At 26.0% G+C, this 27,268-nt stretch overlaps 1 protein-coding gene across 5 annotated transcripts in view; it reads left to right on the forward strand.

The window, feature by feature from the left end:
• LOC100198291 (polycystin-2) overlaps positions 1-26,476 on the forward strand; it is a 58,500-nt gene extending 32,024 nt beyond the window's left edge. For all 5 annotated transcript variants that reach the window (XM_065813945.1, XM_065813944.1, XM_065813943.1 and 2 more), the window contains exons 5-16: positions 10,962-11,032; positions 11,224-11,378; positions 14,171-14,269; positions 19,048-19,183; positions 21,924-22,012; positions 22,254-22,653; positions 22,906-23,087; positions 24,235-24,588; positions 24,818-24,935; positions 25,037-25,212; positions 25,336-25,624; positions 26,038-26,476. In XM_065813945.1, the coding sequence (XP_065670017.1) occupies positions 10,962-11,032; positions 11,224-11,378; positions 14,171-14,269; positions 19,048-19,183; positions 21,924-22,012; positions 22,254-22,653; positions 22,906-23,087; positions 24,235-24,588; positions 24,818-24,935; positions 25,037-25,212; positions 25,336-25,624; positions 26,038-26,061 (2,093 nt within the window). In that variant the 3' untranslated portion in view covers positions 26,062-26,476. The remainder of the gene's footprint in view (positions 1-10,961; positions 11,033-11,223; positions 11,379-14,170; positions 14,270-19,047; positions 19,184-21,923; positions 22,013-22,253; positions 22,654-22,905; positions 23,088-24,234; positions 24,589-24,817; positions 24,936-25,036; positions 25,213-25,335; positions 25,625-26,037) is intronic.
• Positions 26,477-27,268: the final 792 nt, after the last annotated feature.

Here is a 27,268-nt window from a genome sequence, read left to right on the forward strand (position 1 = left end):
GATATAGTATAGTGATATAGTATAGTGATATAGTATAGTGATATAGTATAGTGATATAGTATAGTGATATAGTATAGTGATATAGTATAGTGATATAGTATAGTGATATAGTATAGTGATATAGTGATATAGTGATATAGACGTATATAGTGATATAGTTTAGTGATATAGTATAGTGATATAGTATAGTGATATAGTATAGTGATATAGTATAGTGATATAGTATAGTGATATAGTATAGTGATATAGTATAGTGATATAGTATAGTGATATAGTATAGTGATATAGTATAGTGATATAGTATAGTGATATAGTATATAGTGATATAGTATATAGTGATATAGTATAGTGATATAGTATAGTGATATAGTATATAGTGATATAGTATAGTGATATAGTATATAGTGATATAGTATAGTGATATAGTATAGTGATATAGTATATAGTGATATAGTATAGTGATATAGTATAGTGATATAGTATAGTGATATAGTATAGTGATATAGTATAGTGATATAGTATAGTGATATAGTATAGTGATATAGTATAGTGATATAGTATAGTGATATAGTATATAGTGATATAGTATATAGTGATATAGTATATAGTGATATGGTATAGTGATATAGTATAGTGATATAGTATATAGTGATATAGTATAGTGATATAGTATAGTGATATAGTATAGTGATATAGTATAGTGATATAGTATAGTGATATAGTATAGTGATATAGTATAGTGATATAGTATAGTGATATAGTATAGTGATATAGTATATAGTGATATAGTATATAGTGATATAGTATATAGTGATATAGTATAGTGATATAGTATATAGTGATATAGTATAGTGATATAGTATAGTGATATAGTATAGTGATATAGTATAGTGATATAGTATAGTGATATAGTATAGTGATATAGTATAGTGATATAGTATAGTGATATAGTATAGTGATATAGTATAGTGAGATAGTAGAGTGATATAGTAGAGTGATATAGTATAGTGATATAGTAGAGTGATATAGTATAGTGATATAGTATAGTGATATAGTATAGTGATATAGTATAGTGATATAGTATAGTGATATAGTATAGTGATATAGTATATAGTGATATAGTATAGTGATATAGTATAGTGATATAGTATAGTGATATAGTATAGTGATATAGTATAGTGATATAGTATAGTGATATAGTATAGTGATATAGTATAGTGATATAGTATAGTGATATAGTATAGTGATATAGTATAGTGATATAGTATATAGTGATATAGTATAGTGATATAGTATAGTGATAGTAGATATAGTATAGTGATATAGTATAGTGATATAGTATAGTGATATAGTATAGTGATATAGTATAGTGATATAGTATAGTGATATAGTATAGTGATATAGTATAGTGATATAGTATAGTGATATAGTATAGTGATATAGTATAGTGATATAGTATAGTGATATAGTATAGTGATATAGTATAGTGATATATTATATAGATATATTATATAGTGATCTAGTATAGTGATATAGATATAGTGATATGTATAGTGATATAGTATAGTGATATAGTATAGTGATATAGTATAGTGATATAGTATAGTGATATAGTATAGTGATATAGTATAGTGATATAGTATAGTGATATAGTATAGTGATATAGTATATAGTGATATAGTATAGTGATATAGTATAGTGATATAGTATAGTGATATAGTATAGTGATATAGTATAGTGATATAGTATAGTGATATAGTATAGTGATATAGTATAGTGATATAGTATAGTGATATAGTATAGTGATATAGTATATAGTGATATAGTATAGTGATATAGTATAGTGATATAGTATATAGTGATATAGTATAGTGATATAGTATAGTGATATAGTATAGTGATATAGTATAGTGATATAGTATAGTGATATAGTATAGTGATATAGTATAGTGATATAGTATAGTGATATAGTATAGTGATATAGTATAGTGATATAGTATAGTGATATAGTATAGTGATATAGTATAGTGATATAGTATATAGTGATATAGTATAGTGATATAGTATAGTGATATAGTATAGTGATATAGTATATAGTGATATAGTATAGTGATATAGTATAGTGATATAGTATAGTGATATAGTATAGTGATATAGTATAGTGATATAGTATATATTTTATATATATAGTGATATTTAGAATTAAAAAAATGAAATAGGTAGTACAAAAATTTTATTTTTAAATTTATATAAAATATTATACTAATATACTTTTACAAAATATTATATGGATAATTGAGTCTTGCCAAGTCAAGATTCAATTATCCCTATTTTTTTGAGATCTAGATGTGCAATTGGCTTAAGTTTTTGTAATTGTGTTTAATTACATACTTAATGTAAATCTTAAGATATAAATTGTAAGATGTAAATTTTAAGATATAAATATATAATTTTTTATTATTTTATACTTTTTGGCAAAAAACAACTTGAATATAATTTTGACATCATAAAATTCTCTTTATTTTTTTATTTTTTAAAGACATGAACTTTTTTTTAAATTACTGCAATAATATTAATTACCCCAAAACAAGTTAAATGTCATTTAACGGCTTTTTTTTAATTATTACTATAAGGGAATGTTTGTTTTCTTTTACTTTTTTTTTAATATTAAATAAATAAATTTTACATTGTATTTTTAAAAATGTTTGATAATAATAAATTTCTTTCATTTCTCGACATTTACATTAATGAATTAAAGTATGTTAAACTTTTGAATTTTTAAAATGATTATTTCTTAAATTTCTAAATGTGGCTTTGCAACTACAAATGATTTTTTATTTAAAAAAATTAGCGAGTAACAAATAAAAAAAATGCATTAATTTATATACTTCATTTATTAAAAGTTTATTATTTTATTATTAAAGTTAAATTACTGTATATATCGTTTATTAAAAAAAAATCACTGTGATTTAACTTGCGTTAAAATAAAAAAAGTTTAACTTATGTTTTGTGCAAATTTTTATTGCAGCTCACAGTGAACCAGAGAGACTGCCAGGTTTTATGTCGTGTCAATTAAACAAAACTTTTTTTATTAAATGTATTTATCATAATAATAATAGGAAAAGATGTTTTTAAAATCTAAACCAAGTGCTAAGGGTCCCAAATGGGGCAAAATAGGGTGTTAGGATAGTTTTACACCCACCCATTTTTATGACTGATTATTATCGAAAATATTATACTGATTTGAAATCATATAAAAACATAGGTCTGAAAGCTACTGGCAAGTGGTCTATTTTACATTAGAAATTAAAAATATATGTATTAAAATCTAAAAAAACGAACATCTTTTTAAAATATCAAGCTCAATATATCAAAATCAAGTGTATCTTCCAAATTATGTAGTATATGTTTTTTAACTATTGCAAAAGGCTATTTACACAACTGCTCTTCTTTATCTGCAGTAGAGAACATGATCTTATTAGCATTGAGTCTAGGAAATTTGCAAGCAGAGCAAGTTGCATCTAATATAATAAAAGCAAAAATGGAGACTGATGAAATTGTGAATGGGGAACAATTTATTTTGTCTTCTAGCAGAAACCCATTGCTAATTACTGTTGGATGTCCTTATAACAAAGCAAAGAGAAGGTACATCTTGTTTTTGTTCAAGACACATCTAGTTTTATTCTTGATTTAATTATTCAATTTTGTCTTGATCGTCAGTCAGCTTTTGTTCGTATTTCTATGGATGGAGGAGGTGGTTTCATGAAGGTCATTGTAAATGTTTTCGATACTTAAATAGTGGTGTACAACGATGTCAAATCCTCTCCATAGTTGAAGGTGTGCAAAAATCAAACTTCAAATTAAGAATAATTTTAGACAAACTCAGTTTACAAGGTGTTAAGTTTTCAGCAGCTTTTGATTTGAAATGTGCTAATGCAGTTTTTGGAATATCAAGTCATGCAGGTAAAAAAGCTTGTCTTTGGTGTGAAGGAGACTCAAGTGAAGTTTGTGGTAAACTGCAAACACTTGGAAGCCTTGACTATTGGTATCAAAGATACACTGTAGAAAATAGTTCAAAGAAATCCAATATGAAACATTTTATGAACATGATATATCCAAGAATTCTCTACTTTGACGAAGATCCAGATACACTAATCCAACATTTAGTACCTTCCCCTGAATTACATATCCTGATAGGAATAGTAACAACACTGGGATTTTTATTATTGGATCTTGGGCCAGGTTTTGATCATTTTTTGAAAAATAGTGGTGTCCTACAGAGAGGATATCAAGATAGAGGTTGGGATGGGAATAATTCAAACCAGATACGTGTGTTTATAAGTGTGTTGATGAGTTGGAAAGAGTTGTTTTGTATGAATATTCTAATCTTCTGTCAATTGTTCAATATTTAAAAGACTTTAAGATTGTAAAAGATTCTTGTTTTGGTAGAACACCTGAGCTTGTGTATCAGCAGGCTATTCTAAAGTTTAAGAACTCCTTTTTATCTGCTCAAGAAATTGCAGATATTCTTGGAAAAAAAACTTTCAATTAGTTGGAAAGTACATATATTCTTGTGTCATGTGCAATCTTTTGTTGAATACCACAAATGTGGTTTATCTAAGTTTGCTGAGCAATGCGGAGAATCAGTTCACTCAAAATTCAAACCAATCTTGAACAGGTTCAAACGATAAGTTGCAAACAAGGAATATGGTGGAAGAGTCCTCTCTTCTGTAACTGACTTTAACGGAAGAAGAGTTAGTAATGTTTAGGTGCTTTATGTTCCATATGTCAGTAGTATTTGTAAATATTGGTCATTTTATTGTTTTAAATTTTATTCAATTCATTTAAATAAATTTAAAAAAAGATTGATAAATAAATATTTTATATTTTTTATTAGATCCTGGGGGCACTGTACTTGACTAATGAAATATTATAATTTTTTAATAGTTTTGCAAATCTAAACTTCTAAAATAAATTCAGAGAGAGAAAAAAAAATTAAAAGTAAAAAAAAAATCTTAAATGTGTTTATGGCCCCTTAACCTTCCCTTTTGCCCAATTTGGGATCTTTAGCTCTTGGTTTAGATTTTAAAAACAACTTTTTCTATTATTATAAAATAAATACTAATAAATAAAAGTTTTGTTTAATTGAAACTACATAAAACCTGGCGGTCTCTCTGGTCCACTGTGAGCTGTTTACTTAAAATTGTTTTAATTTTGAGTAAAAAAAAATGTTTAGAAAAAAAAAACCAAAAAAACAATTGTGACAAAATTAAGCTATTTTTTTTTTATGAACAAATAAAGTTTAAATATTGAATAATATTTAGTAATATTTTTAAATAAATATGACAGTTAAGTTAAACCCAAGCATTAACTTTAATTTTAAATTAATTAAATTATTTAAAATTAATTTAAAAATATATATATAATTTTTATCTAAATTATATATTTTTTTATTAGAATAAAATGATATATTTTTATTAAATTAGTTTTAAATTAAATAATTTATTTTTTATCAGAATTAAATTATGTGTTTATGATTTTTGTTTAAGCTAAAGAAATCAATCAAATTTTAATAAAATAAAAACAAAGAAAAAAAACTTTTATATATATATTTTATATATATAAATGTTATATATATATAATATTGCGTATTAAAAAATTATAAAAATAGTTATTATTTTATAAAAAATTATAACAAAAGAATTTTGTAAAAATGTAAACTTTATTTTTAGCTAAAAAATGTATGTTATTTTTAGTTAAAAAAAAATTTTTTTATCAGAATTAAATTATGTTTTTATGATCTTTGTTTCAATCATTACAATAAAATGAAAATTTTTATGATCTTTGTTTCAAATCAATCATTGCAATAAAATAAAAACAAAAAATAATATATTTTTAATTTTATTTGAGTATTTTTCATTAGAAAATATCGCTTATATCAAATATAACTGTCATTCAAACTTTTGCAACAAATATTTTTACATAAACATCATGTGTGTGTGTGTATATATATATATATATATATATATATATATATATATATATATATATATATATATAGAGAGAGAGAGAGAGAGAGAGAGAGAGAGAGAGAGAGAGAGAGAGAGAGAGAGAGAGAGAGAGAGAGAGAGAGAGAGAGCAATTCCACGACCGTCTCACAAAAAATGATAAAATTAAACCAACCTAATATAGATAATACTATATATCAGTAGAAAGCTCTACTTCTTCTCTTTCAGAAAATATATAGCTTACTATGGTATGCCGCTATTATAAAAAATAATATGGGCTGAAACAGAAGGTAAAAGTAGGCGTTTTTGCTATAATTTAATTCATTTTTAATCGCCAAACTTCAATTGAACCTATAAAAAATTCAAAAACTGTCTTGCTCATTGCAATCAAGCTTTTAGCTGCACTAATCATTCCTACTTATGATAAAAACATACTTATTGCCAGACGAATTCAGAATACCATTTGTTTTAATCAAATGCTATTACCACTATTGTCACGCAGTGACATGTCACGCTGTGACAATTAGGGTACCAATAGTTTTATTTCTAAGACTACCAGTAAAACTTAGGGTTTCAAAAATCCAGCGCAATGAGAACTCAATCTAGTACATTTAAAAAAATACTAACATGTTTAAAAAAATAATTAGCTCAAGTTATTTTAAGAATCTTTTTCTGTCACGCCGTGACGTCACGGCGTGACAATTTTTTAACAACATTTAAAACAAAATTTAAAACTGCTAAACTGAAACCACAATTTAGTTTTTATCAACTTTAAGGACCCAGATTAATGAGTGGCCTACTTTCTTTTACATTTTCTACAAAAACTACAAATTATAGGTATGTTTTGCAAAGGCAACATTTGGAAGATGAATGCTCAGTTATCCTTGAGGCTCTCTTTTGAGATACATAGAGCCTCTCTAAGGGATAACTGTAACTCAATTGAGCCTTAGATGTAATACGTGCATCTCCATAACTAATGTGTTGCCTTTTTTTTAATCTTTCAAGGGTTTAACATGCCTCTTACTCATGCTGAGCGTCAAAAGAAATATCGTGAAAGGCAGTTAGAAAAATTTGGCGAAAAAGTAGTTTAAGAAAAAGAATCAAAAAAAAGAAAATAAAGAAGACTCGCTAATTTGGAGGCTGAACGAGAAAAAGAAAGGCAGCGAAAGAGAAAGAGCAGACAAAAAAGAGCAGAATCAAAATCTGTAGCTGTTACATCACCCCCTTACAAATCTGCAAGCACTCTTGGAAAAGCTGTTAAGAGAGCCGAGTCAGCACTACCAAAATCACCCAGAAAAAGGGCTAAAGTTGTACAAAAACTTTTAACAAAAATGAATGAAATCCCAAGCCCAGAAAAAATACTTAGTAAAAATGTATTAGATGCTTTAACTGTAAAATTGGTTCTTGATTTTTATCAGCGTGACGATATATCCCGTCAAGCACCCGGTAAAAGAGACACCATTGTGGTGAGATTAAAGAACAAGAAAGAAACTGTGCAAAAACGTCATTTGTATATAAATGTTAATGAAGCTTATGCTGTTTTTAAAAGTGATTATCCTGAAGAATCAGATGGAAAATCAAAGTTTGCTAGTTTACGCCCACCACATGTGCTTTTGTCTAGTTCAATGGCAAGAAACGTTTGTTGTTGTCAACAGCATCAAAATATAATTCTTATCCTTGAAGCCTTGCACAAGTTTGATTCGAATTTTCCATTGTATTCACATGAATTTCCTCTTAGCATTGTATGTGATAGTGAAAAAGACATTTATTATAATAATATGTGTACAACATGTAAAGATGCTGCAAAGTTTCATAATCTATTTGCCTTGAATGAAATTGACAAGAATAAATGCATTACATGGTACCAATGGGAAAAAGTTGCAGAAGGTAATGGAAAGGAATATATTTAAAAAAATTGAAAAAAAGGGAAGAGTTGATGCTCTTTACAGCACTTTTTCAAAATCTTTACCTTCATTTCTTTGGCATTATTTTATTAAACAGAAACAATCAAAGACATATCGTGATCATAAGATCCAACTTCAAAGTAATCCAGACACAGCCGTTCTTCAAGTGGATTTTGCTGAAAATTTTTCAACTTTGTGGCAAGATGAAGTGCAGTCAGCACATTGGCACAAGAAGCAAGTTACTGTTTTTACTGCTGTATTTTGGTACCAAAATTCATGCTCATCAGCTGTCATAGTTTCAGATGATTTAAGCCATTCAAAAGAATCTATTCTTGTATTTGTTCATAATTTATTATCTAAGCATATTGAATCTAGTGTTAAAATACTACAGGTTTGGACAGACGGGCCAAGTAATCAATTTAAAATCGTTTTATTGCATCAGCAATACCCTGGTTGGAAGAACAGCATGATTTAAAATTATTCTGGAACTTTTTTGCTGCTTCACATGGGAAAGGACCAGTAGATGCTATAGGTGGGACCGTTAAAAGAATAGCAACGCAAAAAATAATCCAGAGAAAATTTATAATAACTGATGCCATAACTTTTCATGAAGCTGTTAAAAATGAGACTAATTTCAATGTCTATTTTGTTTCTATGGAAGATGTTATAAATACAATAAAAAAATTTAAAATTGATGAGTTATTTACAAAAGCACCAGCAAAACCAGGAATATTTTCAGCGCACTAATTCAAAACAATAATGGGAAAATAGAAATGCGACCTTATTCAAGTGCCAAGTATTTAGTGAAACAACTTACGTCTTCAGACGAAATCCCCGAAAAACTTTAAAACGTTGTATATATGACAGCAATATAATATGGACGCGATTTGACACTGATATAGTATGGGCGTGTTCTGAAGATTACTATGTAAGAGCTATTTTTATGAAGATGTAATTATATATTTGTCTAATCCTTCTCTACTTAGTTTTAAATTTATTAAAAAAAACAGCCTATTTACCTGGTTTATAATTATCCAAATGTGTCTGGTCACGCTGTGACGTCACGCTGTGGCGTTTACCACAAGTTAATTAAAAGTGCACCTGTTTGAAATTTAATTAAATAAATGTTATTTAGCTATAAAACTTGTAAGAGTAATGTCTAAACTTTTTGTTTAATGCCAAGTTAATAATTCAGTTCATCTATATTAGCTGAATTGTGATGTTGATCTAAAAACTAAAAAACAATGAGAAAATTTTGGTCACGCTGTGACGTTTTATATTTTCTCGTATGAACAAGAGGCTAATATATCCACCCTAATTTTTTTTCTTGTTTCTTGTAGCACTTTTTATGAGCTAACAAAATAGCAAAAAAAAAATTTTTTATATCTATTTAATAATAAAATATTGAAGGCTAAAGACAAAAAGAAAGACGGTTGTCACGCTGTGACGGTCGTGGAATTGCTCTATATATATATATATATATATATATATATATATATATATATATATATATATATATATATATATATATATATATATATATATGTATGTATGTATATATGTATATATGTATATATGTATATATATACATATATACATATATACATCATCCTCTCAGTAATATCTTGATCTACAAATGTAATAAATAAAATGTTATATCTAATATATAAAATATATACAAAAAATATTCATATAAATAAATACAATGTTCTATCTGATATAATATATTATGTTACATGGGAACATTGTATTTATTTATATATAGTTTTTTTTTTTTTTTTATTGTATTTGTTTTATATATTTGATAGAAGATTTAATTTATTACATTTGTAGAACAAGATAATACTGAGGGGACAATATATATATATATATATATATATATATATATATATATATATATATATATATATATATATATATATATATATATATATATATATATATATATATTTATATATATATATATATATATATATATATAATATGAAATCAAAACTGATGAAAAGTTAGTAACACCTTTAAACTTATCTATCAATGTTTTTCAAGAAGGTATTTATAAAATTTAATTGCTGAAAACAATTAAAATTCATTTACTAAAAACTGATAATGAATTATCTGTTTTCAGTAAATGAATTACAGATACTACAACTGTAAATATTAGAAGAAGAAATGGTTTGTTAATATACAGTTTCAAAGACTACTTGCTCAATAGAAACTTAAATTTTCTTGATCAAGCGCATGAACTTAATGTACAATCAGCTTGGCAGAACACTATATAGTCTAATTGAGAATATCCATTTATCTTGAGAATATTTACTTGTAAATAACTATACACAACTCTTAAATTTTTGGGTATAAAAAAATGGTATAAAAAAGATTTCTTGAGCAGCAAGATAGAATGATTTTATGAACTTTCTATTGCCTTTAACTTGTGTCTTCCATTTTTTTAAAAGAAATTAGATCTAATTAAAATAATGCAAAGATCTAATCAAAAAAAGATCTAATAAAAAAAAGATCTAATCAAAATAATGCAAAGATATAATCAAAAAAAAATCTAATCAAAATAATGCAAAATAGAGTATTAGTATTTTTTCTTGTCATTTGTATTTTCTAACTTAAAAAAGTGACTCAATACTCTAAAATCTGTTGATTAATTTCGTGCAAATTTGCTGACCAAATGTACAATGCAGATAAATATTATAAAGTGTGTTGCAGAAATATAGTTCTGCAACACACTTTTAATTATAATTTATAATTAAAAGTGTGTTGCAGAACTATATTTCTGCAACACACTTTTAATTATAATGTTTTTTTTTAATATAAACTTTATTTCACATGGTTTTGGTTTTGTTTAGACTCAGACAGCTAAATATTGTTTAAAAATGCGAAAAGTTTTAGTTTAGTTTATGTTTACAGTATTATTATTAAATGCCGTTATCTTCCTGTGACTAATACTTTTATTTCATAATTCTTATTTCTTTTTTTTTTAATTTAATTTTAAAATTTCACAAAATAAAATGTCTTATAAATATTCCTCAATTTTTATTAGGTCTTTTTGCTGGTGATGGTAATACCTCACCAGCATTTGGTGCTATTTCATCTCTAAAAGGTTTTTTTGATGTAAGTAATACTACTTTGACTTGAATGGTTTAAAATATTAAAATGCTATATTTGTACAAATTTTGTATTATTTTTTAATATAAATATATGATATTTTGAAAAAAAGGTTTGTATAAATTATTTTATATTATGATTCTAGTATATATTATGAAATAAATCACATAATGCATTTTTTTTTCCCGGCTGTTTAGTATGCTGAACTAACACTTGTTCCAGGTCTTTATGTAGAGCAGTACTATAATAATGAGCCAGTTTTAGATTCAGAGAAAGGCTATGTTCTGTTTGAAAACAAAATATTAGGTATCCCAAGATTGCGCCAAGTACGAGTTAGAAATGATTCTTGTGTGTAAGTATGCTTGGAAAACTTTATATTTTTAATTTTATAATTATATTTACATTTTTATATTTATAATTATAGTTCTTAATTTTCACCTACAGTTGCAGCTGTTAAATTTAGTTTTTTTTAAAAACACATTAAACAGTTTAATCATTGTAGCATAATATAAGAAATTGTTTATTTTTAAAATTTTTACAATTAATAAAAACTTCAGGAAAAATATTTAATGACAAAAAATAACAATAAAAATTGGCTACTTTTTTATTGGTTTACTGGTTTTATTCTGCATTAGTTATCCTGAAAATGATTGTATGTCAGTTATATATTCTGAAAATAAATTTTCACTGGTATTTACAAATATTAATAAATAATAATCATAAGTAAACACCTTAAAAATAGTTTATATATATAAAATTAATAATATTAGTAGTTTTATTATAATAAGATCAATATAATATAAGAAATTTGAATCTATATAAGAAATAATAAAGAAATAATATAAGAAATTTGAATCAATATAAGAAACAAAACAAATTAAATATTATTATAATAAGATCAATATAAACAATAAAAAATAGCAACTGTAAAAAATAAGTATAATGAAAAACATAAAAATTAAAAAAAAATGATTACAATGAATTCAATCAAGAAAAACATGAGACATTGGAAAACATAATTAAAAACATATTTATAAAAAAACTTTTTTCACTATTTATCTTTTTATTTGATCTTTAATTAAATTTATGTGAAAAAGTTTTTTTCTAAATTAAAATTTTTTTTCTTTTTAAATTACTTTTAACTCTTTTCCTTAAATTTCTCTTTTTACTTTTTGATATTTTTTTTTTTTTTCATTGTTTTGTCTTGTGCTTTGATTTTTTTATGGATTTTGATTTTTTGATTTTTTTAATTTTCATCTCTTTTTCTTTTCTTTACCTTTCTTTTTTTATTTATTGTTTTTTTAATTTTCTTTTTTTAGAACTTTAAAACTTTTTTTTTCTTTTTCTATAAAATCTTCTATTATAAAAAAAAAAGCCTGCTGATTTAGAGGCCACTTCAAAACTATCTTTAAATAAATTAAACTCTATACATTACTGAGGATGTTTTGTTTAACATTTCTACATTATGCATCACTAGAAGAACTAGCCCATATATGTCAACAGTATTCCATACACCCATGAATAAGATTTACTTACATACAGGGATGAATAAAAGATTTATTGGTTTGAGTTAGAGAATTATAGTTAGAAATTTGAAAATGGCAACCACAATAAATAGAGGCAATCTTAACAGGTACTAACTTAGCAATAATTTGTATATATATGGTTTTTATGAGAGGTCAGCAGTGAAAAAAAAGAACATTCAGTAAAAATGATGCCAAATGACATAATGATGATGTAATATCAAATGATGTAATGATGATGTAATATCAAATACATTGTGATAGTCATTAGCAGTAACTGAGATTTGTTTGGGTTAAAATTAACCAATCACTGTGAACCCAGCATCACAGAAAATATCACACTCATGGTTATGACTCATCCTACTTCTTTTAAATGATGACTTTTTGGTCGGAGTTAATGGTTGTGTCATCAGCAAATAGAGCCAGCAAATCAGCAAATAGTTATTGCCTTACTTCGCAAACTAAAGGGTAATAGCATTTAACACTCATATCTAAGTAATAAAGAACTAAATTTAAATTAGTTTTACAAAGAGCAAGTAGGTCTGGTGAATTTTTGCAGGATTCAGTGAATGAAAAGTTATTTTGAAGACCAGAAATATTTTTAAAAAATAGTTTGAAACAATTCAATAATAATTTAGTAATAATTTTTTTAAGTTTAATATTTTAAGGTACCATAGGCATGTTTTAGTGAACTTGAGCAATTATTAGTGAATTTGAGCAATTGTAGATAGTGCAGGCACTCTAAACAATAACTTTTAACAAGTTGCACATAAGTTTACTTAATAGTATTTTCCATGATCAATTTTTTGACCTTAATGGGCTCTTTGTTTAAGGAATATCAAAATAATTGATGTAAGATCGCTTCCTAGTTGCATTAGAAAGAGTTATTACATATTAAAAGTTCAACTATTTAAGAAACAAAGATTCAACAAAAAAATAAAAATGGGTTTTGTTTTAAGAAAAGTTAAAAAAATAAAACTCGGAACTTGCAAAAAATATAACTAATAAATTGCAAGTTAAAAAAACAGGTACAACAAGCCTTATATGAGACATGCATGAGCATGCATCATAAAAGGCTTGTTGTACCTTATTTTATATTTCTAGTATAGCTTGTCAAAACATGCTAAAACATGCCAACAAATATAAAAGAATTTTCTTAAAACTTAAAAATCCTGCTTGGATAAATTACTGCAATCTTATAATATATTAAAATATGTTATACTATTTTCATTTTAAGTATTTTAATTTTTTTTTTTGAAATAATTTTTATGTAATAGTCTAAATATTTATAGTAAAAAAAAGTATGAAAATTCAGCATTAAAAATTATTTAAAAATGTGCTTAAACTATAATTAAATCAAAAAGTTGATTTTAGGATTCTTTTGCTATAATTGATTTTGAGTTCAAGTACACCCTATCCTTGTTTTGAGTTCAACCCTATCCTTTGAGTTCAACCCTATCCTTGTTTATAATTTTCATTACATACATATTTGTCTAGAGTAATATGGGTTATACATTTATTTTTAAAAAAAGTTTTTTTGCCATGACATTTAACCTCATATTTAGTTCGGTTTAGTATGGTAGAATCTTCAGTTATAATATTATGTAAAAATTGTTTTTAGTGTGGCTGATGACTTTAAAAAAGAAATAAAAGAGTGCTTTGCACCATATTCGGCTACAGCTGAGTTTACAGGTTCATATGGACCAGGGGATTCGCAAGCGTAAGTTATTTTTACTTTGTATATTTATATTTAAAATGTTGTTGATAAAGTTATTACTTTAACACTCCAATTTTGTGAAAGTGTTTATTGAATATTGTGTAATCAAATTAAATTCATTTGCAAAATATATTCAAGAGTTTTTACTTTTTTTTAGTTTTAATTTACTTAATAATAAATATAAATATCTTTTTCATTGTCCAAACCAACTAGTATCCTATGTCAAGTTCCGCAGCGTAGTGTTTTGCGTCAAATGTTCTTACAATATGTTAACGGTTTAATTTCTATAAAATCTTGAATGTTTTTTTTTTGCTATATGCTGGCAATAACAAGGTTTATAGTTTATCTAGGAATACAGATCAAAGCCACAATATTAGTGTTGCCATTGAAAAAGTTTTTCTCTGTTAGTTATAATTTACCACCAGCAAGTAACAAACTAGCCTATTAATCTTTTAGCATTTCATAGTTATGACCCATGTGTTCTTGTAAGAGCCTTCACTACCTACATTAGACAAATTTTATAATATTTTTTTCCAATCTGACCACCACACCACACTGAATTAATAGATGCAGCTGAAAAGTACGAAAATGTTAATCAAGAAAATAGCCAGCAAAAATAATTTTTAGATTTTAACCAACTTAAAATACTTGATTTGAAACTACTTAAAATTCATCCTATGAAGCAAGACTGATTACAAAGTTCCAAACAATTTATTTGTTTATTATATCAAATTTTTTTTCAATTACCAACTTTATTTATACTTAAGGTTATAAATTTAAGTTACGCAAATTAAATTTTCAACTTAATGTTTATAAATATTGTTTTCTCTCTGAGTTGGTAGAATCTAAAGTCTAATGTTATTAATACCAAAAATGTTACAAGCTTCAAAATTAAAATTTCCATCAACTTTGAAAAATATTGCTCCTGCTAATTGCATCACAGTATTTTATATACTATATTATATGATTGTAGGATGCATTGTCAGAGTCCTACATATAATCCTCAGTATTTGTTTTTACATTATGATATTTCTTAATATCTTTTTATTTAAATAAAATTTTAGTAAAAATGACCAACTTAAAATCGATCAAAATACGCCAACTTACCCAACTTATTTTTATTGACGACAAAGATAAACTCATCACATCAAATCAGATAATTTTAAAAAGAAATATCAACAAGCAAAAAACTATATGGCTTTAAAAATGATAATGTTTTCATTATACAGTACTAAAAATTACAATATTTAAATATTATTCAATATTTACGAACATTGACTTGACAACTTGTGTAGAAAACTTTGTTTTGGAAACTTTAAACTTCATTTGTAACATTTTTGGCACTTAATGATCCCTTTAATTTTTAATTTTTTGTTTGGATTATAAGAAAGAGTCTGCAAAGAATGTGGAAAGGCTTATTTGCCGTTGGGACTGATTAGGATACTAGAAAATTGAAAAATTTTTGGTTTTATAAAGCAAGTTTAAAATTTTTGCTAGCTTTTTAAATAAGTTTTAGGTATGTAAAAATTATATTAAAAAAAAATAACTGATTTTCTTAACTTCTTCCATAACATAAATTATTGTTGTTTTTTTCTCATTAATATTGTTTTATTTGAATATAAGTATAAAATCTGGTGAGATCATGAAAACCTTTTTAAATTAAAATATTTGATAGTTAATGGCAAAGAAAAAATATATATATATTTTTGTATAAATTATCTTCAAAAGCCCTGAATACAATCCTGAAGAACAATATACAACAATATACAACAGTTTTGCTCTTAAGGGGGCCATAAAAAATATCTAATAACTTAAAGTTTTCTTACAGTTTTTAAAGTTTTCTCAAAATGACATCTGTTTATATATACACCGTGGAAAATAAGAATTTGAAAGTGAGCGGTCATTTTGACTAGCTAACACATAGAGTTAACGGTCAATTGTTTTTTTTGGACGGTCAAAATATTATTTTTTTTATTTGTTTAATTTTTCTTCTTAGTATTAGTTCTTCATAACTGAATTTTATATAAACAAAAATAATGAATGCTTGAAAATTAACGAAGTTGTGTTTCTTTTAAAACAACTTTAAATAAAATCTATGCGTTTTTAAATGGAAACATAAATAACTAACATTCAAATTACCAGCTAACAATGATATTCTATATATACTAGATGTCTAACTTCGATCTGAAAAATGAGGCTGTTTTTGCCTTAATTAGATATGGCTTCCACAACATTAACTATATAATATTTTGCCGTTTTTACAAATATCTGATTAAATTTGTAAACAAAAAAAGTGGCTTCACTTTTCATCCAATAAAATCCCGCAAGTTAGACTACACCTTTTCAAGATGTAATTGAGAACTTGAAAGTTGTAATTAAGAAATGTAAGATGTAGTTAAAAGCATGAAAGTTGTGTATAAGAAATCATTAAATGTAATTGAGAACATAATAGTTGTAATTAAGAAAAGTTTATAATATACCCCTTTTCAATATGTAATTGAGAACTTGAAAGTTGTAATTAAGAAACTTAATATGTAATTGAGAAACGTATGATGTAATTTAGAACAGGAAAGTTGTAATTTAGAACAGGAAAGATGTAATTAAGAAATGTAAGATGTAATTCAGAACATGAAAGTTGTAAATAAAAAATTGGAAGATCTAATTGAGAACATAATATATGTAATTAAGAAAAGTTTATAATATAGGTTCTCAGAACAAAGTTCTTTGTATTTTTAATTTTTTTGCTTAATTTACCTAGTAATTAAATGTTGGTTTCTAATTTGGCCAAGATGCCCCTATCGGTTGGTTTTCAATAAATAATAATATACTAACAATAAAGTAAAAAAGTGATGAAAAAGGCATTAGCGGTTTTAGGGGTAACTGGAAAAATCTTATCGGGTGTTAGTTATAACTTTCTTTTTTTTGTTTGTTTGTGAAAAATTCATTTGAGAAATCAGATGAATAATAAATAAAACACAAATAATATATTTACAAAAAAAATGTAAAGATTTAAATTGAATTTAAACAACGTCATTAAAAATCATTGTAATATTCAGTTAAACATCAACTTGGACATCTTCCATATTTAAAATTGTTGCATAATGCATCGATATATATTGAGGAGCACACAGAATCACCTCCTAATATTGTATTTTGCCACAGTACCGATTCTTTCCTAATACTGTATTTGTTGTTCCACAATCCCAGTACTGAATACAGATGGAATGCAAATTGCATTTTTAATATTACTTTTAATTTTAGACCAGATTGTTTCCACTTAGTTTAACATTTGACTGTAAGATCCTAAACGTTACAACTAAGCTGGAGAATTTTTAAACACCCTTTCCAAATGAGTGTGATACAAATACTGTCTGTTATGATGGCTAAATCCTCTAAAAGTTTCCTGGATGTAATCCAATGGTGAAACATAATCTACTTGTTCCAAGAATCTGCATTAAATGATCCTCTGCGAGTTTCCTTCATGGCATTTTGTTGTTAATATAGCTGCATCAAATGTATGTTTGCACCATTTGAAGCAGGCATTTATATTATTGCTCTTCTTTCTTGTTTGGTACGCCTTAACGTTTTTCTTTAAAAAAGGTTAAAATTTGTTTTGTCCAACCAAACTATCTGATGACCACTTGTGATTTGTTCATTGATGTTTCTAACATATTCAGTTCTTTTTTGTTTGTTTTTATTATTGTTTCTTGGAGAAAGTACCTTTTGCACTTTTTTTAATGAAAACAATCGGGGTAATTAGCAGTTGTTGTTGTGTTGACGCTAATATTGTCTTAATATTTTTGTTTTGATAAATTATTATAATATTTTTGTTTTGATCCTCAGTCATTTTTTTTTTAAAACCACCTCTTCTGATAAAATTTCAATTTATGCTGCAAACCCAATTGAAAGCTAACTTTTATTTGACCCCTAAATTTTGTGCCAGAGTCACCTAATTATCATTTTGCTCAACACATTCAGCACTTCTTCTTCTATCATTCGGTGAAGATAAAACAATGTTTTCTTTTCAACTTGTTTGGTTGTATGTATTTTATGCTGGCAAATTGGACAAGTTGGTTCTGGTTGTTCCAGAAGCAGATGTAAGCTAATTTGGTGAAATAAATGCTGAAATGGATTCAATTTAATAGCAGACTTTTAGGTCATAGTGACAAATAAAACAACGATCTTTCAATTCCATTATTGCTGGTGCATACAAATGCTTGATTTGATAATATTAACTTATTCACATTTATGTTCCAGAAAACCTTTTATAATGATCTATAAGCTTACATTCGCTTTTATAAGCTTTTTTATATGCTTTTTCAAAATTTTCAAAACGCGAATACACAAGAAGCCAAATTTGGGGCAAATATAAAAAAAATGCGATTACAAATAAAAATTCCGAAAATGTTGACGTTTACCTTGTGCTCAAGCGGTAAAATACCCCCAAAAATGCCCAAATTGTTCCTAAATTGTTTGGCTTTGAGCGCAAGGTAAATATACAGCGTGGAAAATAACATAATATTTATATATATATACGTATATATATATATATATATATATATGTATATATATATATATATATATGTATATATAAATATATATATATATATGTGTGTATATATATATATATATATATATATATATATATATATATATATATATATATATATATATATATATATATATATATATATATATATATATATATATATATATATATATATGTATGTATGTATGTATGTATGTATGTATGTATAACTGGTGGAATATATATATTTCAGGTGGAATTTTAGTACAGAAAGTAGTCTGAATGGACGTTCATTTGCTGGACAAATTTCAACATATGGAGGAGGAGGATTTGTGCAACTGTTGGGTAATGATGCAAATGAATCTGTAAACATACTTGGATATCTGAAGGTAAAGTTTGTTTTTTTATTTTGTTTTTCAAGAAAGTAAATGTTTAAAAAAATTAAGGTCATTCTCCAATCTTTGTAATTTCTATTTAAGTAGAAATTATTTTTACTTGTAGTCTTAAATTTTCTTGAAAAATTTAAAATTCATGTCAGTTAAAAGTTTAAAATTTGATATAAATCAGCTTGATCAAATCGATAACTGTTTCTGATACTTGTTGACTCTAAAAACCTCCAAACAAAATTTTTTGTAGAGTTAAGAAACTTTTAGCTGAGTAATGAATTCAGTCTGAGGGCTGTGCTCAATTTAATTTCCAGGGGCTTTGTATGCTCTCTCAAACAAAAGTATAGCATCTCTAAAAGAGGACTTGAGGATATTTTACAAGCTAACTGTTTTAACTGTTTTAAATGCAGCAATAATAAATTAAAAATTTATTATTGCTGAAAATTTATTATTAAACAAAAATTTCATTCTGCTCTTAGTGTAAAAGCAACACTTTCAAGACAAAGTAACTCTAGAATTTGCTTCAAGTTCTCGTAGATTTCTTTACAAAATCCAAGGATTTCCATGATCTTTCAACAAACTTCTAAATCTTACATTGAGTCTAACAGTTTATTCTCTGACAATCAATATGGATTTTAATCTCTTTACTCTACTACTGATTTGTTAACTCTTATTACAGAAAGATGTATTGTGCATAAAATGTGATAAGGCAAAGACTATTGTTCTTAATATATTTAAGGCTTTCGATAAAGTCTAGCATGTTTTCTTCATAAACTTTTTTCATGTTGTGTATCTGAGGGGTTTTTTAAAGCAGTTTTAAAGTTGTCTTTGGTAGTCAACACTCTTCTCTATTTTCAGGGTACCACCAAGGTTCTATCTTTAGTCTTGTGTTGTTTCTTATCTTTATTAATGGTGATCTTACTTTTAAAGTGGCTTGAAAAATGTCAGTACTTATGTCATCAGATATTCAATGTGATCGCTGTTCTTTGAATGGTGACTTTTAACTTTAACAAAACTCAGTTGTTTAATGCTAATAGTTATAACAGTAAAGTTGATATTCCTATATTGATGAACGACAATACCCAGTCTTCTATTTCATGTCTTACTTTATGTACAGTTATTGCTAAGGTTGGTTTTTTTATTGTGCTAACCATTATTATACTTCTGATTCCATACTCAATTCTAATCTCTTATTTGTCCTTAAAAGTGTCGTCTGCAACAGTGAAATTTCAAATTGGTCTCTAGTTACAAGTGGAGTTCTGCAAGGCTGTGTCTTGGGTCTGTTTTATGTTTACTGTTTATATAAGTCACTTACTGAATGAGTTATCAACGAAATGTAAAATGTATTCGAATGATATAAACTAATTAACATAGATCAACTTCTAATGTAGAAAAGACTTTTACAGATCTAAACAAATTAATGACATTGTCAAAATTATGGCTATTAAAATTTAATGTTAAAAAATGTAAACGTATGCATATAGGTAGCAAAAATACTAAGTATATATACACAATGTAAGATTCTGTGTTAAGCATAGTTGAACTACCAGAAACCAAAATTGAAAAGGATTTAGGAATTATGATTTCAAACGACTTAAAATGGTCCAGTCAATTTAATTATGTGTCTGGTAAAGCTAATGAAATGTTAGGAATAATAAAACATTTATTTAAAAACTTAGACATAAATGCGGTAGTGGTGTAGTGGTAAAGCGCTCGCTTCATAAGTGAGAGGTTCCGAGTTCAATCCGCACCACGTCCCTGGTAGTACCGCACTCAACTTGTTTCTCCGCGCAGCGGCCTTGTTGGTCAAGGTTTGTGTTTCGGAGTTATAGAGTTGAGAGAGTGTTATAACCACTATTAGGTAGCCTCCTCATCTGTAGTGGCCTTCTCGGCCTTGAGGAGGTGAATAACAAAAAAAAAAATAAACGCGTCTAAACTGTTGTACACCTCTCTTGTAAGACTGTATCTAGACTACGCAAATTTAGTGTGATGTCCTTACTTAGAACAAGACAAAAATATTTAAATGATACAACGTAAAGGAACACCAACAAAATGTCTTCAAGGGAAAAACTAGACTAACCTTAATAGTTTCAAATACGTGAGGTCATAGTATGAGGCTTCATAGACAATTAACAAAAAATCTAAAGAGATACTATTTCTTAACAAACCATTTTATAAACAGCTGGAACAACTTAGATCAAAACATTGTAGATTCTAAAACACTTAAAGAGTTTAAACTAAAGTTGGATTTATTTTTAACATAAATTGCCTTTTAAAGCCAAGATTACAAGGCTCCGTACATTGTTATTGTACATACAGTTATTATTAAATACATGCATTGTTATTGTACACAGTTATTATTAAATGTACACATGTATGTACACATGTACACAGTTATTATTAAATAAAAAAATAAAATATCAAGTTAAATGCATTTCAGCTTACGGTGATATAAACAGATAATGATAAAATGTGAAATAAACTTTAGAAGTAGTTTCATAGCCTTGGGAAGCTAAATTTGTTAAAATATATTGTTTTTTTATCTTCTTATATTATCTTTATTTTGCAGTCTGATTTTTTTAAGTTTTGTTTTTAACATAATTTGAGTTCTCATATTTTGGAAAAATATGTTTTGAAATAAAATTGTATATTTTGCTGGTTTTATTGCTTTTTTCTATTTGTTTTTATATTTCTACAATAAGGTTTATTGTTATTTATAATTTATTTTTTTAATCCTTTGCAGAGTAATCTTTGGCTTGATCGTGGCACAAGAGCAGTTTTTATTGATTTTACAGTTTACAATGCCAATATCAACTTATTTTGCGTTGTTACGTGAGTTTTTTTCAGCATAATTTTTTTTTTAATTTTCATTGATATGTATGTTTTTTTTAATCATTTTATAAAAATTTTGAGGAAAAAGTCTCTTTTAAGAATCATTTTTGATAAACTAAGTATTTAAAGTTTATGTTTTTTTTTTTTTTTATATATAGTTCATTTTTTCAAAAAAATTAATAAAATTAATATTAGTAGTTAAATATTAGCATTTATCTTATAAAATTATTTACATTAATAGATTACTATTTGAATACCCTGCCACTGGTGGTTGTATCCCCTTCCCAACATACAGAACACTAAAGTTATTGCGTTATGTAACAACAATGGATCATTTTGTGATGGCATGTGAAGGATTGTTTGTTGCATTCATTTTATACTACTTTGTTGAAGAAGTAATTGAAATTAAAAAGCATCGCGCATCCTACTTTTCAGATATATGGAACATTTTTGACTGCATTGTTATAATAATGGGAATGATTTGTATTGCTTTTAATATTTATCGTACTGTCGAAGTTGGCCGATTGCTACAAAATTTGTTGACTCAGCAGCATCAGTATGCAAACTTTGAATCGTTAAGTTATTGGCAAACACAATTTAATGATTTTGTTGCAGTAGCAGTTTTTATATCATGGATAAAGGTTTTTTTGTGTCATATTTTTAGATTATATTGAGTTAGATGAGTTTTATAAAGTGAATAATACATGATATTATTATGGATCCTTTGTTTTTTATTATTATCATTTTTATTTTTATTATTATTTTTATCTTTTTCTGTTTTATCATTATTATAAATATTACTAAATGTTATTATTATGAGATGGCTTTGAGACACACCATATGGTGTAGTATTTTAATTATAATATATAATTGTTTTTATATTATTTTTGTAGATTTTCAAGTACATAAGTTTCAACAAAACCATGACACAGTTGCAATCAACTTTAGCTCGTTGTGCAAAAGATATTGCAGGATTTGCTGTCATGTTCTTCATCATCTTCTTGGCATATGCACAATGGGGCTATCTTATTTTTGGAACACAAGTGCAAGATTTCAGTACATACTTAAGTAGCATGTTAGTGATCTTTATTATTAATTTTTGCAATGGTTTTAATGAGGGTGTACCAATTTCTCAAAAAGACAAATTCGCATTTTATTAATTATAAGTATTTTTTTTTAAAGTTTTTTATTATAAGTTCAAATTTAAATTGGTTGTAAATATTAATTTTTTTTAGAAGTATTTGAATTACTTTATTTATTTATTTATTTTTATAATAAAGAATTTTGAAATATATCTAAAACTTACTTATTTAAATATAAAATTTATAAATATATTTATATAAATTAAGACTTAAATAATGAAGATATATGCGTATAAACCATTCAAAATGCACATATGTGATTTTATATAATGAATATATATTCGTATAAACCATTCAAACAGGGCTTCGTGAAACCATTACTGTTTAACATAAAAAAGTTTAAAAGTTAGGTATAAAAAGCTTTCACAAAAATGCATTTTAATAATTTTTATGTTTTTACTAGCAGTTAATAGTTCCACTAATTATTATAATTATTCCACTAATAGTTCCACTAATTATTATAATTATTCCACTAATAGTTCCACTAGTTTCATAATAGTTCTACCAATTGCATAATTGTTCCATTAATTGCGTGACTGCTAATGAATATTTTGTAAATAATAGTTTTTATAATTTAAACATTGTTAAATAAAAAAGGTTTAATCCTAATTAACATTAAAATGTGAGTAGTAAATATTATTGTTGAGCTGTGTTTCACAATAAACAACATTTGTCTATCACTGACATATTCTTTAGTTTTGAAAAATGTTGTTTACTTAAAGATATAAAATATACATCTATTCTGCTTGTATATAATTTTTAATAGTTTTTTGATAAGGGGTATATTGTTAGCACTTTACTTAGTATTATCCTTTAGAACACAAGTTGTTCTGATATATCTTATTGTTATTCTTATTTTTATTAATAAATTTAATAAATTTAAAAAAATATTATTATTCTTATTTGCGCACAACAATCAAAATTGTTGCACAGCAAACAAGAATAGAAACAGAAATGGTGTACTTTCTAAAAGTGGACTGTTTATTAATCTCAATATTTTAATTTAAGTTGGTGAACCTGATTTTTTAATTTTTTATCTAAAAATATAAAAAAATTTATTCAAAAGAATTTTCTTTACAGTTTTACATTGTTTCGAATTATACTTGGAGACTTTGATTTTGGTGCAATGGAAAATGCCAGCCGTTACTTGGGTCCAATATTTTTCATTACGTATGTGTTCTTTGTGTTCTTTGTTTTGATCAACATGTTTTTGGCTATCATCAATGATACTTATGCCGAAGTAAAGTCTGATCTAGCTGAGCAACAAGATGAATTTCAAGTTGGTGATTATTTCAAAAAAGGATATGACAAAATGATGAGCAAGTTAAAATTTAAGCGGGAAAAGATTGTTGACATTCAAAAAGCTCTTCAAACTGCTGATGCAAATCAAGATAATAAATTAGACTTTGAAGAATGGAGAGCAGAGTTAAAGTTGTAAGACAGTCTGAATTATTTTAGAATGTGTTATGTGTGTATGTCTATATATATATATATATATATATATATATATATATATATATATATATATATATATATATATATATATATATATATATATATATGTGTGTGTGTATATATATATAAAGAGAGAGCTGTTTAAAAATTGACATAACACAAAACTGTTGCCTTATTTATATTTGTTATTTTAATTTTTGTTTTTCAGACGTGGTCATGCTGATGCTGAAATTGAGGCTGTTTTTGCTCAGTATGATATTGATGGTGATCGAACCCTTAATGAACTCGAACAACAACAAATGCAGGATGACTTGGAAGGTCAAAAGGTATCCATTAAGTTTGTAACTGGTTTAACTGGTTTATTAATTAAAAAATATAAAAGAAGACTGTTGCTAAAATAAAAGTTGTACAATTGTTTGGTTTGTAGATGGAACTCAATGATGAGATTCAAGAAGCGAAGAACGATGTAAGAAAAACGAGAAGTAAAGCAAGTTTAAGATCTGGAGATGGTGAAGATGAAAATGAAGAAAGCGACGATGCAAGTGATCCAAGCTCACAGAGGCGTGGAGGTCGTGGTGGCGTTGGATATGATGAATTTTCCGTGTATGTTTTAAAAAAAAAATTTATTAACAATATACGACTTATTAATGATATACGACTTTTTAATGATAATAACACAGTTTTATTTATAGCTAGAATGTTTCAAAGTTTTTATATTTTATATAGTTTGGCTCGACGTGTTGACCGCGTTGAACATAGTATCGGTAGTATTGTATCAAAAATTGACGCCGTGCTACTAAAACTAGAAGCCATGGACAAGGCTAAGGTTAAGAGACGAGAAACGATGACCAGACTTTTGGATAGTATTGCAGAGCAAGGACTTAACGGACCTGATGGGCATAGAGATCAGATGGAAAGACTAGTCAGGGAAGATCTCGAGAGATCTGCAGTTGATGTTTCTTATCCAACATCAGCTGGATCCAAGAGAGTCAAAGATAGTTTTCTATCAATAAAGGTAATTTTTAAAAAGAAAAAAATTTTATTCCACGAGTTAGTTTATTATTTTTTTTTTTATTATCATTAAGATTGCATCCCCAAATGTTAATTCGGTAATTAGGTCTGTTTCACGTTACTTTTATTAATGAAACTATTTTTTAATGAGTTAAAAACTTTTTTGAAAGTAAAATAAATAAAGTAGAATTATATAATATTTTGAATTATTTTATTAATTTTAGACTTTTTAAATGTTTTTCTTTAAATGTTTTAAATGTTTTTGTTTTTCTTCTGCTGCATGTCAGGCTGTGATCGTTGGTTAAAAACATGTATTCATAAATTAAATTCATGTTTGTAATTAATAAGTTTTTAAGTTAAAAAACTTAATACAAAGTGTTTTATTTAGAAAAGGCTATTTAAATAATTCTTTTTTAGGAGGACTCCGCGTTGAATAAATAAGACGCATAGAAATGTATTGTAACATTTAACACTTTTTAATGGTCGCACCTTCTCAACCGAAATCATGCCTACATCTATTACTTTCAGCTTACGACAGTCAAGCTTGTGCTTGTTGCTAAAGATTGTTTTGGAAAAGATTGTCTTTGTTTTCCGCGTGCCAGTTTTGCTTTTTTATTTTGTAAATACTTGATTACACAGTTTGGAGTTTTTTCTAAACATTAACCTTTTTTTTAATATATAAAATCGACTTTAGCAGTTTAAAAATAACTTATTTTTTATTATTATTCATCGTTTTATTTAGAAGTCACATATCGTTTCAGATTATTATTTAAGATTATGGAATAAGGGCATGACATTATGTTGTAACGAGAATTATTTATATGATAACATTATTGAATAAAAGTCGATAAAAATATGCAAAGTATTATTTTTGGGGACGAGACGAAGTAGAACTTTTTTTGCACTTTAATAAGTCAGTAATTCCAATTTAGTTAATTTTAACACTGTTTTATTACTACGCAGGTTACAAACACGTTTCAAAGCTCTTTAATCCTTTAGATTCGTTGTTATAATGTGTGTTTTTGGCATATTGAAATAAAGTAATCCTACAGATTTAGGACGCACGAAATTCCGACTTTACTTTATCGCAATTAAAAATCATATAGGCTGTATTGTTGTACCTATGTCGGTTTACAATTTTGAACTGAACAGACGTTTTAAAGAGCTAATAAAATATTAAAATGTCATAAATAGAATGTAAAGTCATAAATTATAATGACAAATTGAAAAGTTTATGGATTTATAAGAGAGTCAAACGTTCAAAATTGAACGGCTGGTTTTATTTTGACAAAGTTTTATTTTTGTTTCCAGCCGTTCAATTTTTACTTTTTTTACAATTTTATATCTAGGATATCGGTCTGCATCGAATATATCTTTAAGTGATTTACAATCACCTCTATGTTTTGTGTATTGTAATCTGTTTATTCTTACTGAACGTTTAAACATTGTAAGCGTACCAGCTGACTCCATTACTCTAGCACTTCTCTTATGGTTGATGTTACAGTTATTTGAAGCATGCAAGATATTATAGGCTGGAGATTCTTTTTTAACTCCCAGTATTTGCAATCTTTACATTTTTTGGACAGTGTTTTGCTATCTGTTAATTTACCGTTTGAATCAATAGTCACCACGCTTTTCAAGAATGAGT

The sequence above is a fragment of the Hydra vulgaris genome, chromosome 12 (genome assembly GCF_038396675.1).
Source record: "Hydra vulgaris chromosome 12, alternate assembly HydraT2T_AEP".
Taxonomy (NCBI): domain Eukaryota; kingdom Metazoa; phylum Cnidaria; class Hydrozoa; order Anthoathecata; family Hydridae; genus Hydra; species Hydra vulgaris.